The 13,133-nt window shown below is 35.0% G+C and overlaps 1 protein-coding gene across 1 annotated transcript; it reads right to left on the bottom strand.

Annotated features, from left to right (window-relative positions):
• Positions 1 to 2,834: 2,834 nt before the first annotated feature.
• On the bottom strand, positions 2,835 to 5,690 carry LOC141649086 (protein FAR1-RELATED SEQUENCE 5-like). The gene is made up of 4 exons (XM_074457786.1): positions 4,578 to 5,690; positions 3,928 to 4,421; positions 3,409 to 3,700; positions 2,835 to 2,861 (listed from the first exon to the last, which is right to left on the bottom strand). Exons 1-4 carry the CDS (start codon positions 5,688 to 5,690, stop codon positions 2,835 to 2,837), a joined length of 1,926 nt encoding a protein of 641 aa, XP_074313887.1.
• Between the last annotated feature and the right edge of the window lie 7,443 nt (positions 5,691 to 13,133).

Raw genomic sequence — 13,133 nt, 5'->3', positions numbered from 1 at the left:
AATTCGACACATGGTAAGCTGACATTCTGTTTTGATTTATAAATATTCATGCTTTGATTAAAAATATCACTTATTTAAAATGTGATATTGTTGGGGTACATAGTGTGATATTATTGCATACACAAATTGATATTGTTTAATTGATGCTGAAATTAGATAGGGATTTAAAATTGATAAATGTTGCCAGCGACAAGTGATATTGTTTTTAAATGATTGTGATATTGTTTCAAAGTACACACCTTTTAAATAAGTGATATTTTTTAGTATTGGGATGATATTGTCTACAATCAAGTATAATGTTCTGATATTCGTTCACATCCTTACTGATATTATTTACCATGGACTGTGATATTTTTTAGTATGCACTTTGTGATATTGTTTATCGGGTCACACTTCAGAATCGTGATATAGCAAACGTAAAAGTGATATTGTTTATACATATTCACGTTCTGATTAGAATGTAGTAAATCTTAAATGTAAAGGATTTCTTAACTTATATATATACATATATATACACTACAGGAATCAATAGTAGATGTTACTAAAGGCAAAGAAGCGAAGAGGGAAAAGATATTCAAAGAATGGGACAAATTCATAAGAAGAAACACAGTTCCATGTAACATGGAAGCAGATTTGGTTTTTATTCCGATGGTGTTGCAAGAACACTACTTCTGTGTTTGTGTAAATTTCAAAACCGAGACGATTGAAGTGTTAGACAATACAGAGTACGACAACTGGGAGCAGACTGAAATATACAAGGCTGCAGATTCGGTGGTATGGTTTATTGATATTCTTGCTAGTGACATGTCATACAATTGTCTGATATTGTGGCTAGGATAGGTTGAGTGTATACAGTAAATGAATATGATTCTTTGACAAAATAATGCCTAATAGTATAACTAATTATTGTAGGCCTATCACATGAGTGATTTCCTAGCGAGGAAAATTGTTGACGAGAGCGCAACGTAATAGATTTTGATGTTGTCAACACGAGTTTCAATTGGCAAAAGAAAGAAGCAAACAATACTGAATCGGGAAACTTCTTAATGATGCACATGATTCGCTATGAGGGGCGATTGTTTGAAGGCGATTTGCGATCAAAAGTGCGAGGCGCTACTACTGGTTAGAAATAGCAGCGGCATTACTTTTAGCTGACATAAATAACATGAGGACAGCGCTGATTGGGAAAGTTAAAGAATTTACAGCGGGAAAGGGAGAGCTTTTAAATAGATTGAAGGAAATGAGGAAGAATAACGAAGATGCAAAAGGCAAGGGCAATAAGATAAAAGCCAAGGATAATGTTGTTGAGAAGGACAATACTGTGGAACAAGAAATAACAAAGGCAGAAGGTCCGCCAAAAGAGAAGCCCAATGTTCAAACAAAAGCCAAGGAGGATGCTACTAGAATGCCAACAATTAACACAGAAATACCCATTCTTCGCAAATCTCCAATCAGAAGGTAAAAACCAAAAATCCGACTTTTACATTTCTGATATACAATCATAGCATTACGTTTCTGCTTTTATTTGAAACAGACACAAAGGTAAAAATTTCACATAGAACCATAACATGGCATTTTTGTTTTTACAGGCTACCTGAATCCAAACAAGATGGTGAAGATGATGCGAAACACCCCCAATCCAAAGATAAACGATCAAGACAACGCAAACCCTAATAATAGAGGACGAGGGAGAGGTAGAGGTAGAGGAAGAGGACAAAAGTAGGGCTAGGAATGTAATCTTTGGTAGGACAGACATGTGATATTGTTCCAGGAGTTGTGTGATATTGTTGTAGGTACAATGGTAGGAAATAGAACTTTTTTTTGATCAACTCTTAGTAAACTGTGATATTGTTTCAGGAGTTGGGTGATACTTTGCTTAAGTTGTTGTGATATTAGTTATCAGTAATAATAACAGCAATCAAGGTTCTTAAAATCTTTTTCTCTTTGATATTGTTTTGGTACCCAGTGTGATATTGTTCCGTAAACATGTTGATATTGTTGTATTTATTCTCTAAAATAAATCAGGGGGTAGGGTTTGAAAATTCCTTTTTAGTTGGATAAGTTTTGATATTATTGCACTCACTGGTTGATATTATTGCACTCACTGGTTGATATTGTCTAGTATGTACTGTGATATTTCAAGGGTTTGACAAAGTATAACTTCTTTTTGTTCAACTTCTGGAAAACTGTGATATTCTTTCAAGGGTTGTATGATATTATGTTTTAGTTGTTGTGATATTAATCCTCAGGAACAACAACAGTGGCTAAGGATATAAAAATCCTTTTGTTGTTTGATATTGTTAGGGTACATACTGTCATATTTTTGAGTACACGTGTTGACATTGTTTGAAAATTGTGATATTATTGCACTCAGTGGTTGATATTGTCTAGTATGTACTGTGATATTTCAATCATATTTTTGTAATATTGTTTCCTAAAAACATCCAATTGTAGTGGTAATATTTATGAACACTGGTGATATTGTTTCACTTGAAATGTGATATTCCTTAGAAGTATTGTACAATATAATACAATATAATAAAATACGTATACAAGCAAGTGTAATGTTGTGATATTGTTTAACTATTATGATGATATTGTTTTTGTATCAACTGTGATAAACCTTCAAATGAGGTGGGATAGTATTTAATAATGGAAACAAAACGACATTAGTAATTATGCGGTTTTTATAACGTTGATACCCAAAATGGAAAGAATACAAAATTGATGCCATTTGGAATGACATACAAGAAAAAATTGAATAGTATAAACAATGAAAGTTCGATTCTGAAAGTTGATGATGTTAAATAAACTTCCTCAGCATGCAGAAGCCCTTAATCACTATCAACAAGTGAAGAAATCTGCAAAACAAACAGACAAAAACAGTGACATAACGTTAGTAAGAAGTTTGACAAAGTATAACTTCTTTTTGATCAACTTCTGGTAACTGTGATATTGTTTCAAGGGTTGAATGATATTATGTTTTAGTTGTTGTGATATTAATACTCAGGAACAACAACAGTGGCTAAGGATATAAAAAACCTTTTGTTGTTTGATATTGTTGGGGTACATACTGTGATATTTTTGAATACACGTGTTGATATTGTTTGGTTGATTCTGAAAATAGATAGGGATTTAAAATTGATAAATGTTGCCAGTGACAAGTGATATTGTTATTAAATTATTGTGATATTGTTTCAAAGTAGACACCTTTTAACATTAGGATGATATTGTCTACAATCAAGTGTATATTCTGATAGTGGTTAACAAGGTACTGATATTATTTACCATGGAATGTGATATTTTTTAGCGTGGACTCTGATATTGTTTATCAGGGTCACACTTCAGCAACTGTGGTATAGCAAACGTAAAACTGGTATAATAAAAGGTGTAAGACAAATTACTTACATCGGATTCATGATCAAACGAGTGTTGTGATGTATCAACAGCTGGATTAGGGCAATTCCGCTTATCATGATGTGCCATTTGTTTACAATTATTGCAAAATCTTTTCGGCTTTTGTGCCTTTGCAATAGACTGATCTTTCTTGGACATCAACCTCTTGCCAGTACCCTTGTTTTTTGATTGAACAGGAGGTAGTATACGGACCTCAGATGAAGACTTAACCCCAAGGAGCATCTCCAACTCTTGGTGTTTAGTCAATTTTTCAAAGACCAGACTTGAAATTTTGTCTAAATGTCTTCATAATGAAGTCGGTTCATTTATGTGATTTTCAGCAGAGATTTGAGCAGTGTTAATGTTGAGTAGAATTCGGACCAGACAGTCGAAATCAAATCAAAGCTTAGTGACATCCGACGAAGTAAAATCATCCAACAATTGACCGTGAGCATCATACAAGGGCATTTTTTTAGTGTTCTTTGTCCACCTACGAGAAGATACTTATCGGTATCTTTTTGGTCCCTTTACCTGATAAAATCCAGGATGATGTGTTTACATATGTAGCCCTTCCTCTCAAACAGCTTGCAGGAACATGTTGCATCAAATGTTGAAGGATTAAATGCGACAGTGTAAGTCTTATTGAAGATAGAATCTTCAACTTCTAGGAACCTTGTACTGCCCTCCCTTGAAGAATCACCAGCACTACATGAGTTTAGAGAATCAACGCACTGCTGTTGGAATTCATAAAAGAGAGCGTGCGTATAAACAGTCGATGCATGAACCTCAAGGCTAAGAAGGGTTTTGGTTTGAGGTAGGGAGTGATCACTATCTCTGTCAAGAGATTTTTGGGTGTAGCGTTGCTGATCCATAGCACTTTGAAAGCGCATCCAAAACTCAACAAGTGTGCCATGAGGATTCTCAAACCGCTTAAAGAAGCTGTTTGCGCTCTCAGAGCGTTGCGTTGTTCTTAAAAGACAACCAAGAGGAATATCACGATAATACGCCGGAATCCAACGTTGCCGCTGGAAAATGATATTGCAACCATGTATTATCTTCCAATTGAAACTCACCGATCAACGAACACCACCTCTCTTCGAAGTCGAAGGCTCTAACTCAATCCCAAACAACGAAACTCGGACGAGTGACGAAGTCATCTCTTTGGTCAATGTCGTGCCTACCTTTTCAGGTAATTTCTTCATAATATGCCACATGCAATAGCGATGGGCAGCGATCGTAAAAGCAGCAGGGACTGCAATTTTCATAGCAGGACATTGATCGGTAAAAAAGCAATGGGGTTCCTTCCCACCCATACAATCTAAAAATTTTGTGAAAATCCATTTAAAATTCTGGTCATTCTCCCTAGACATAAGCGAAGCGCCAAAAGTGACGGACTTCTTGTGATGATCAACACCAGTAAAGGGAGCAAAGATCATGTCGTACTTATTAGTTGAATAGGTTGGGTCAAAAGTCGCCGCCTCACCGTATAGAGCGTAATTACGACGTGCTGCTGCATCAGCCCAAAATACACGAAACAAACACTTATTCTGATCAATATCATAGGCAAAATAAAAACCTTCCTGGGTTTCATGAAGGTGTTCCAACTGGTCTACAAACATTTGAGCATCCTTAAGACCTATAAAACACTTGATTTCCCTTCCAAAATTCTTAAACTCAGTCAAAGAAGCTCCAATATTTTCATAGCCATCAACATATTCCTTGACGGACCTGAAAGTAGAGGTTGGGCCAATATTAACCTTGCAATTATCAACGATGGTTTGTTTATGTTGCAAAGCAAGGTTCCTATATTTTTTCTGAAATTCTCTATACTTGAGTGGAGAGAGACGGTGGTTATGGGCAGCATGAAACTGATCAACAACAAAGAATGGCACTTGAACTTGGTCAATTTCTTTAATAATAAATCTAAAGAAAATCCTAGCTTTACAACCAATCCTAGTAACCTTAGTCTTCTTCGGATTAGAGGCCTTGACCATTGGCTCCTCCTCCTCACCAGTAATGGGTAATATTGTCGGCTTAGAATCCCTAAATCCTTCCCGGTGACACACAATCAATTTTGTCCTAATATCTCCACTACTACGAAACCTTTTCGTTGAAGATTTCCTTGGTTCAAAACCACATGCTATTGCATAAGTCTCATAAAACTGTATACCCTCGTCTAACGTAGCAAAAGTTTGTCCTATTGTAGGTGTAAATTCAGTTGCAATATTTCGACCCACTCTTGAGAACCTCCAGGCGTCACCATCAAAGAAAGACGATTCCCGGATGCACCTCATCAACGTCTATGCATTGTGGAGAAGGAACAGTACCACAGGGGACAACAAAAGTATTTTCTACAGCAAGAGAAGTTGAGTAAACAAATTATAACAAATATAACTAGATTATAACAAGACTATGATATTGTGAAGGAATGCATGTGATATTGTGCAACATAAAACGTGATATCTTGATGAATATAAAATAAATACGCAACCGTATTGCGACCTATGATATCTTTGTGACGGAATACATGTGATATTCTGGAGCATAACATGTGATACAAATATAACAAATATAACTAGATCATAACAAACTATGATATTGTGAAGGAATGCATGTGATATTGTGCAACATAAAATGTGATACTTGATGAATATAAAACAAATACGCAACCGTATTGCGCCTATGATACTTTGAAGGAATACATATGATATTCGGAGCATAAACATGTGATACAAATGCACTGAACCGATTACAAGTCATGTACTTTGCAAAGATATGATATTGTAAAGGACTCAATGTGATATTCTGAAGCATAACACGTGATACTAATGCACAGAGAGTAATGACCAAGAATGTCTGCAGACCTTTGATACTTGTAAAGAATTCAATGTGATATTCTAAAGCATAACATGTGATACTAATGCACAAAAAGTAGTTGCGAGTCATGTACTAAAGCCTATGATACTTGTAAAGGACTCAATGTGATATTTGTATAAGGAAATGATTCTAATGAGCAAGAATCGGCAAACAAAAACTACAAAATGTGATACTTTTCGAATTAGTTATGATAATCTTTATCTTGAATAAAAAGTGATACAAAAGGAAACTGTTAAATAACGATTTAAACTTGAAGTAAACACAAGCAGTGAATGCAAAATAAACTTGATGATTAACAAAACAGACAATGAGTACATTATTTGTTATACGTCAATTAGAAGATGAAAAAAACAGAGATTAAATTTTAACGCAACAAAAATAGCAAAAACTACATGTTGAATAAAGTATATAACCAGTACATGATTTTAATACATAAAATAGCACGAATTGATGAATACGTGACTGATGTTGATGAATTATAACATCAATTATAACAAAAAACCAGTAATTACACAACGAATTCAGTCGAAGATACAATAACAATTAAACATCGTGCAATAAAACAGGAAAACAGAATGAAAAAATTAAAACATAAAAATAAAGAAGCATAAAACGATGAATTACCTGACATTGAATATGTTAAAACTGAGGAAAAAATAGATGAAGACGAATGATGAAGAAAAAGTGAAGGAGAATAAGCAACTGAGACGAATTTTGAAGAAATCGCTGGAAATCAATCACGGATGATGATGAACACGGTGAAGATGACAAATGAGAGCGAAGAAGACAACTACGCGCGAAAAATTGACGGCGTGAGAATGAAGAGTGTGATTGCGGAAGAGAGAGAGAAGAGAGAGAAAGTAAATGAATTCAAATGGTGAATTTGAGCTGATAATAGGGTTTATATAACAACTTTAGGAAATTACGAAAATACCCTTACTAATAGCTTGATATAAAGCAGTATTGTTATGACTCATGTGTGATATTTTCGATGGACTCATGGACTCAAATAATTAGGTAGGACTCATGTGATCCTAATTCTATATATATATATATATATATATATATATATATATATATATATATATATAGAGAGAGAGAGAGAGAGAGAGAAATTGAATCATGTGAGGCACCCTTCTTAGGGTGTGGTAGCTGTACCCATTCTAAATCGTTAGATTTAATATTACAGACGCACAAGATGTTGACACGTGTCCCCATAATAATTCCTAACTAACCGCACCTTTCCTCTCAAACAAAATCATTTACTCACCCTCACTTTCTCTCTCTTAATCTCGTCTTCATCAACTCTCCGTTTTCGCCATTCTTCTGAGCTCCGTCTTCGCCATTCACTCAGATTTCGATGCCATTTTCTCGCTGAGCTTCCTTCCGCCATTATCACTAAGCTTTTTGACCTCCATTAACATCCGGAAGTTAGGTAATTTCAATCACTCATTTCGATTCAACCCGATTTTATTCCTCATTCTTCACAAAAATTTCGATCAACTTATTTACTTTGTTAAATTCTCTATCAACTAGTACAATTACTGATTTTCTTTCTTTTTTATGCAGGTTTTGATCGATTTGAGAGGAAATCTTCGTTCATTCCGTCTTTTTCGATTAATCTCGTCTTCGCCATTATCACTGGCATTTCCTTCCGTATTTTTTACACTAACTTTCAATCGACTTAATTAATTGGTAAAATTCAAGCTCAACTAGTTTAATTACTTATTAATTTATTTTGTGCAGGTTTTAATCATTTATTGAGCCCAAGTGTGCACAATAGGAATGCATACAATTAATTGAAGATGATTTCTCTGCTTCTTCATAAGATCCTTCCCCTTTCTTACTTATTTACTACATCGATTTCAGTTTTTGGTTTGTTAATCTGTTACGTTTTGGTGTAAATCTTATTAAATCACTTTAATTGCTGAGTTTTGATCTTGTTTTAATGTTTCACTTCACTTCACTTAAGTTAGTTTTAACACCTTATTGTAAAACTATATTCAAACTTTGTTTTCCTATTTTTGTGAATCTTATATCTTATTTTGTGTAGCTGGGATATGAATTTGTGAAACTAGAATCTGCTACTGTAAACCTTGGACTGAATCCTTGCTCTTGTATCTGATTTGCTAAATCTTATGTAGTTAGTTTAATTACTGAGTTTTGCTCTTGTTTTACTATTTTCCCTCACTCACTTCATCGATTTTCTTTGAGTTTTCTTCGCATTCCTACTCTGCTCGATTATGCTCGTAGTTTATATTTCATTGTTATTGTTCACTGTTAGTTTTGATCATTATATTAGTTAGGCCACTAGTGGTCTTGCAATCTCTCTCTTTTTCATGTGAAATATTGTGGATATCATATCTTAGTTAGGCCACTAGTGGTCTTGCAATCTCTGTTAGATTGATTGGAATGGATTATCCAATGAGTGTATGGAATAGCACTATGGTAGTTTGGGGGGTAACTGGTATCTCAGTTTAGTTTTAAAAGAGGCAAGGCACATCGAGGTGATGAGTGTTTATTAGACACAAGGTGCCAGCTATGAGGTGAAGGTTCACGCCTATTTCGCACGACACACATTGTTTTTACTAATTTTACAAATATATTTGTGTGCATTTCTACCATTTTGAATTTGCTCGTCACCTGATCCAATTCTCAATAGGTGTTGAACCTCTCTTATGTTTTCAACACTGTTCCCTTTGTTCTTATACGTGTGCTTTTTGTGACATGTATATTCGACCAAATAGACAGACTTTATACTGGAGGCTACATGGCCAAAGGAGGTGGAGTCTCTGGCTAGGAAATTTTTACGTAATCCTTACAAGGTCCGCTTTAAATCTGTTTCCAGGAGGAATTTTTGTTCATTTTCATCACAATTATGCCTTTTCAGTCTGTTCAGTTAAATCTTACCCCAAACATATATGTCATGATCTGATACGTAAGCCAAATCTCATATATTGCATTGATTAAGATTTTCTTTCATATGTCCAGAGGATATCTATTGCATACTTAGCGGCTGCATTATGTGAGATTTGGCTTCCTTGTCGAAAGTGGAAAAGATTCGGAATTATGAGATTCAACTTTATGCATTGGTGAGTTTTAAATGCCATCTCATATTAAAGACTGTGAAATTTTCTTCCATGTATGCGGTGTATGCTGATGCAATGTTGCTATGTAGGTGTGTTGTTGGGATTCTTTGTGCCGTATACAGTGGGCTTATTTATGGCTTATATGTTCTTGATTGGCATATATCAAACTCAAGTTCATCTTTTTCCCCATCAAATAGTACCGTGTTGCTCGAGGTGAATACTGCTAACGACTTCTTTACAAATAATTATATGCTGATCCTGAACTTTCAGTGAAAACCTTAGAATGAGTTATAACAAGTATTAACAAGACAATAACTCTTGCAGACTGATGTCTCGTATGTCGTTCTCTTAATTCAGTTTTATTTTACAATTAGACCAATTTGAATTTTAGGTAAAATGTGGATCGAGAGGTGACCTTAGCCCTGCAATACAGCAGGAATGATTGATCGCCATGTGCTTGGTGTTAGTCACCTTTATGCCAAACCTGCTTTCAGAAACTTGAAGGTATCTTTTCAAGATCTCTGGTATTCTTTGGTACTATCGGAACTAAATGTATCTAAAACATAACAACTGTCTACATCACAGGAATGTAACAAAACCAATATCGGAATTCTTGAGAGTTCACCTTCATGGTGTCATGCTCCGTTTGATCCGGAAGGAATTTTGGGGTAACATGAATTTTTTGTAGTTTCTCGCATACCAAAGTGTTGCGACTTGCGAGTTCTTGATGCTGTAATATATCTGTGACTGCAGGTCACTTACAGCTGCAGTGACTTGAATCATTGGACTTCAGTTTGGTCATATTCTTGTACACATGCAGGTCAAGACTCTTTACGCCTTCTTCATCTTTGATTTTTTGTATAGCCTTCTTTTGTTGAATATATGACATTTCTGTGATGAATGTGTTGTCTATATTTTCATTCTGATTTTCATTTCGATTCATCTCGATTTCATTCTGCATCCATCACACTAATCTTCAATCAACTTATTTTATTTATGAAACTTGGTCATAAATGGTTGAGATCCCCTATTTTGCTCTTTTTCTTATTTCGTGAATCATAGACCTTATTTTGTGAATCCTAAAGTTTATATTGTGAAACTACAAAGTGATTTTTTGAAACTTGGTTATAAATAGTTGAAATCACCTATTTTACTCCTTTTCTCATTTCGTGAATCATATACCTTGTTTTGTGAATCCTAGAGCTTATATTGTGGAACTAGATGGCAGTTTTGTGAAACTTCGTCATAAATGGTTAAAATGACCTATTTTGCTCTTTTTCTTATTCTGTTAATCCTGGACATTGTTTTGTGAATCCTAGAGCTATATTGTGAAACTAGAAGGTGATTTCGTAAAACTTGGTCATAAATGGTTGAAATCCCCTATTTTGCTCTTTTTCTTATTCCGTGAATCATAGACCTTATTTTGTGAATCCTAAGATTTATATTGTGAAACTACAAAGTGATTTTGTGAACTTGGTTATAAATAGTTGAAATCACCTATTTTACTCATTTTCTCATTTCATGAATCTTATACCTTGTTTTGTGAATCTTAGAGCTTATATTGTGGAACTAGAACGCGATTTTGTGAACCTTCGTCATAAATGGTTGAAATGACCTATTTTGCTCTTTTCTTATTCTGTTGATCCTAGACTTTGTTTTGTGAATCCTTGAGCTTATATTGTGAAACTAGAAGGTGATTTTGTGAAACTTGGTCATAAATGGTTGAAATTCCCTATTTTGCTCTTTTTCTTATTCCGTGAATCATAGACCTTATTTTTTGAATCCTAAAATTTATATTGTGAAACTACAAAGTGATTTTGTGAAACTTGGTTATAAATAGTTGAAATCACCTATTTTACTCCTTTTCTCACAAGCGTTCATCTTCGTCAAAGCTTTTCTTTTATGATCTGCATTGGAGCGGTGTCAAGGTACAAGTTATGCCTGATGCGAGGGAACGGGTCTTGATTATTGTTCTACTTGATGATACTGTTATGTCTTATGTAATGACTGCTATATTTTTCTTTGGAGGTGTTGATAAGATAATTCCTTAAAGTTGAATGTGTACCGGTGGCTTTCTTGCAGTCCTGCAGCTGGTGCCTTATGACTTCTGTCCCTATCGCCAAAACTACCATGTGAAAATTAAGATTATCAATTTGTTCAGCTAAAAATCCATTTCACTTCAGTATAAACAATGGTAAGCAAGTCAGAAAAGCTTCCTTTTTTTCTTTTATTTTAACTCCGGAATTTGAAGGAGTGTATATACTAATTATTTGACCGTTTTATTAGTCCGTCCAGAGTAATTGATCTCTTTCTTTATCCACTACAGGTGTGGCCTTTATGCTGGCGTATATACGGCTTCTGAAATTATTAAGGGAAGTTGACTTGGTATCCGAGATTCGCTTGGATATGTGTTGTGTCATGTGTGGCAGAAACACTGCTAGTAAATCTCATGTGTACTGTACACTCTTTTCCGCACAATATTGATGAAAGATAATCAAGGCATAGGTGGATGCGGTTGAGGTTACCTGAGCACCGTTTTGGGCAGCAGATCAATGATGCAAGTTATGTTATAGTGGGCTAGGTGAAGAGTAATACGAGGAACGAGATTGGTCAAGCATCCGAGTAGAGGAACAGAAAAAAAGTATGGATAGATACGTACTAGTTGTTAAATGTAGAAGGCGTATATATTTGTTGAAAAGATGATTGAGGCACCCTTTGTAATCAATCACTATATTCTACATATCTTGTTTCAGTAGATGCAAGGTTTAGATCTCCCAAATATAAGATCACTTTCTTAAATTTGTTGAACTGACTGATCATTTCCTGCATAAATGTGATGATTGAATTACTTAGGAATAGTATATTTTCAGATCGGTGTTATAGTTTTGTTGGGTCTTGATGATTGAGGCAAATGCAATTATACATTAGTTTCGTCACATACTGATAGTTTATTGTTTGTTTTGATAATGTCTAGGACGCTAAATTCAAGATTGGTGATACAAGCAAGTTTTCAGCAGCCTTCTGGTATCGAGAGGATGGAAATCCATGGCATGGATCCGGACACTACACTGTCAGCTGTGATTGGCTACCATTGGATTTTATCTCAGGTGGGTCTGCTCTAACAGCTACCGGTGCCTCGCCAAATAGCTCATGAGATGCCGCCGCGTTCTCTCTTTTACTGTCTTTGGTGGCATTCTGTGTGTCTATTTTCATGGGATATCGAGTCTCCATGCACAGAGGTGCGCCTTTTACGCCCATAGATCGTCTTTCATCTGAAATGTAGGAAATAGGGATATGTGTATGTTGTAAGTCGTTTATCTTCCATTTTTGTTTGTGTGATTTTATTTCCATTCTTTTTATATTCAAATGTACTTTTACTCCACTTATTACTATTTGTTATAGTCACATGGAGAACTATCGTGATCATGTACTCGACAAGTGAACTTTGGTTTTCATGAGTTATATGTAATCAATCAGCTGGGAGCTAGTTATCATTTTAGATAGTTTTCGACTCTCTGAATTGTGGCGAAGGATGAAGCTAGAGCTTGTTCACATTCAGCTGCACCCTTTGGATTTGGTGACTTTCTGAAGGATCCTGTCACGAGTTAGTAACAACTCAAACATAAAACACATACATAAGTAAACGGTTTCACATTGAGGTCCAAGTTTCACAAAATCACCTTGTAGTTTCACAAATTAAGGTTCTTGTTTCACAAATTTAAAAAAAGAAATTTCATTGGTAAACGATTTTACAAATTGAGGTCCAAGTTT

Source organism: Silene latifolia, chromosome 3, assembly GCF_048544455.1.
Source record: "Silene latifolia isolate original U9 population chromosome 3, ASM4854445v1, whole genome shotgun sequence".
NCBI lineage: Eukaryota > Viridiplantae > Streptophyta > Magnoliopsida > Caryophyllales > Caryophyllaceae > Silene > Silene latifolia.
This window is presented reverse-complemented; position numbering and strand designations above follow the sequence as displayed.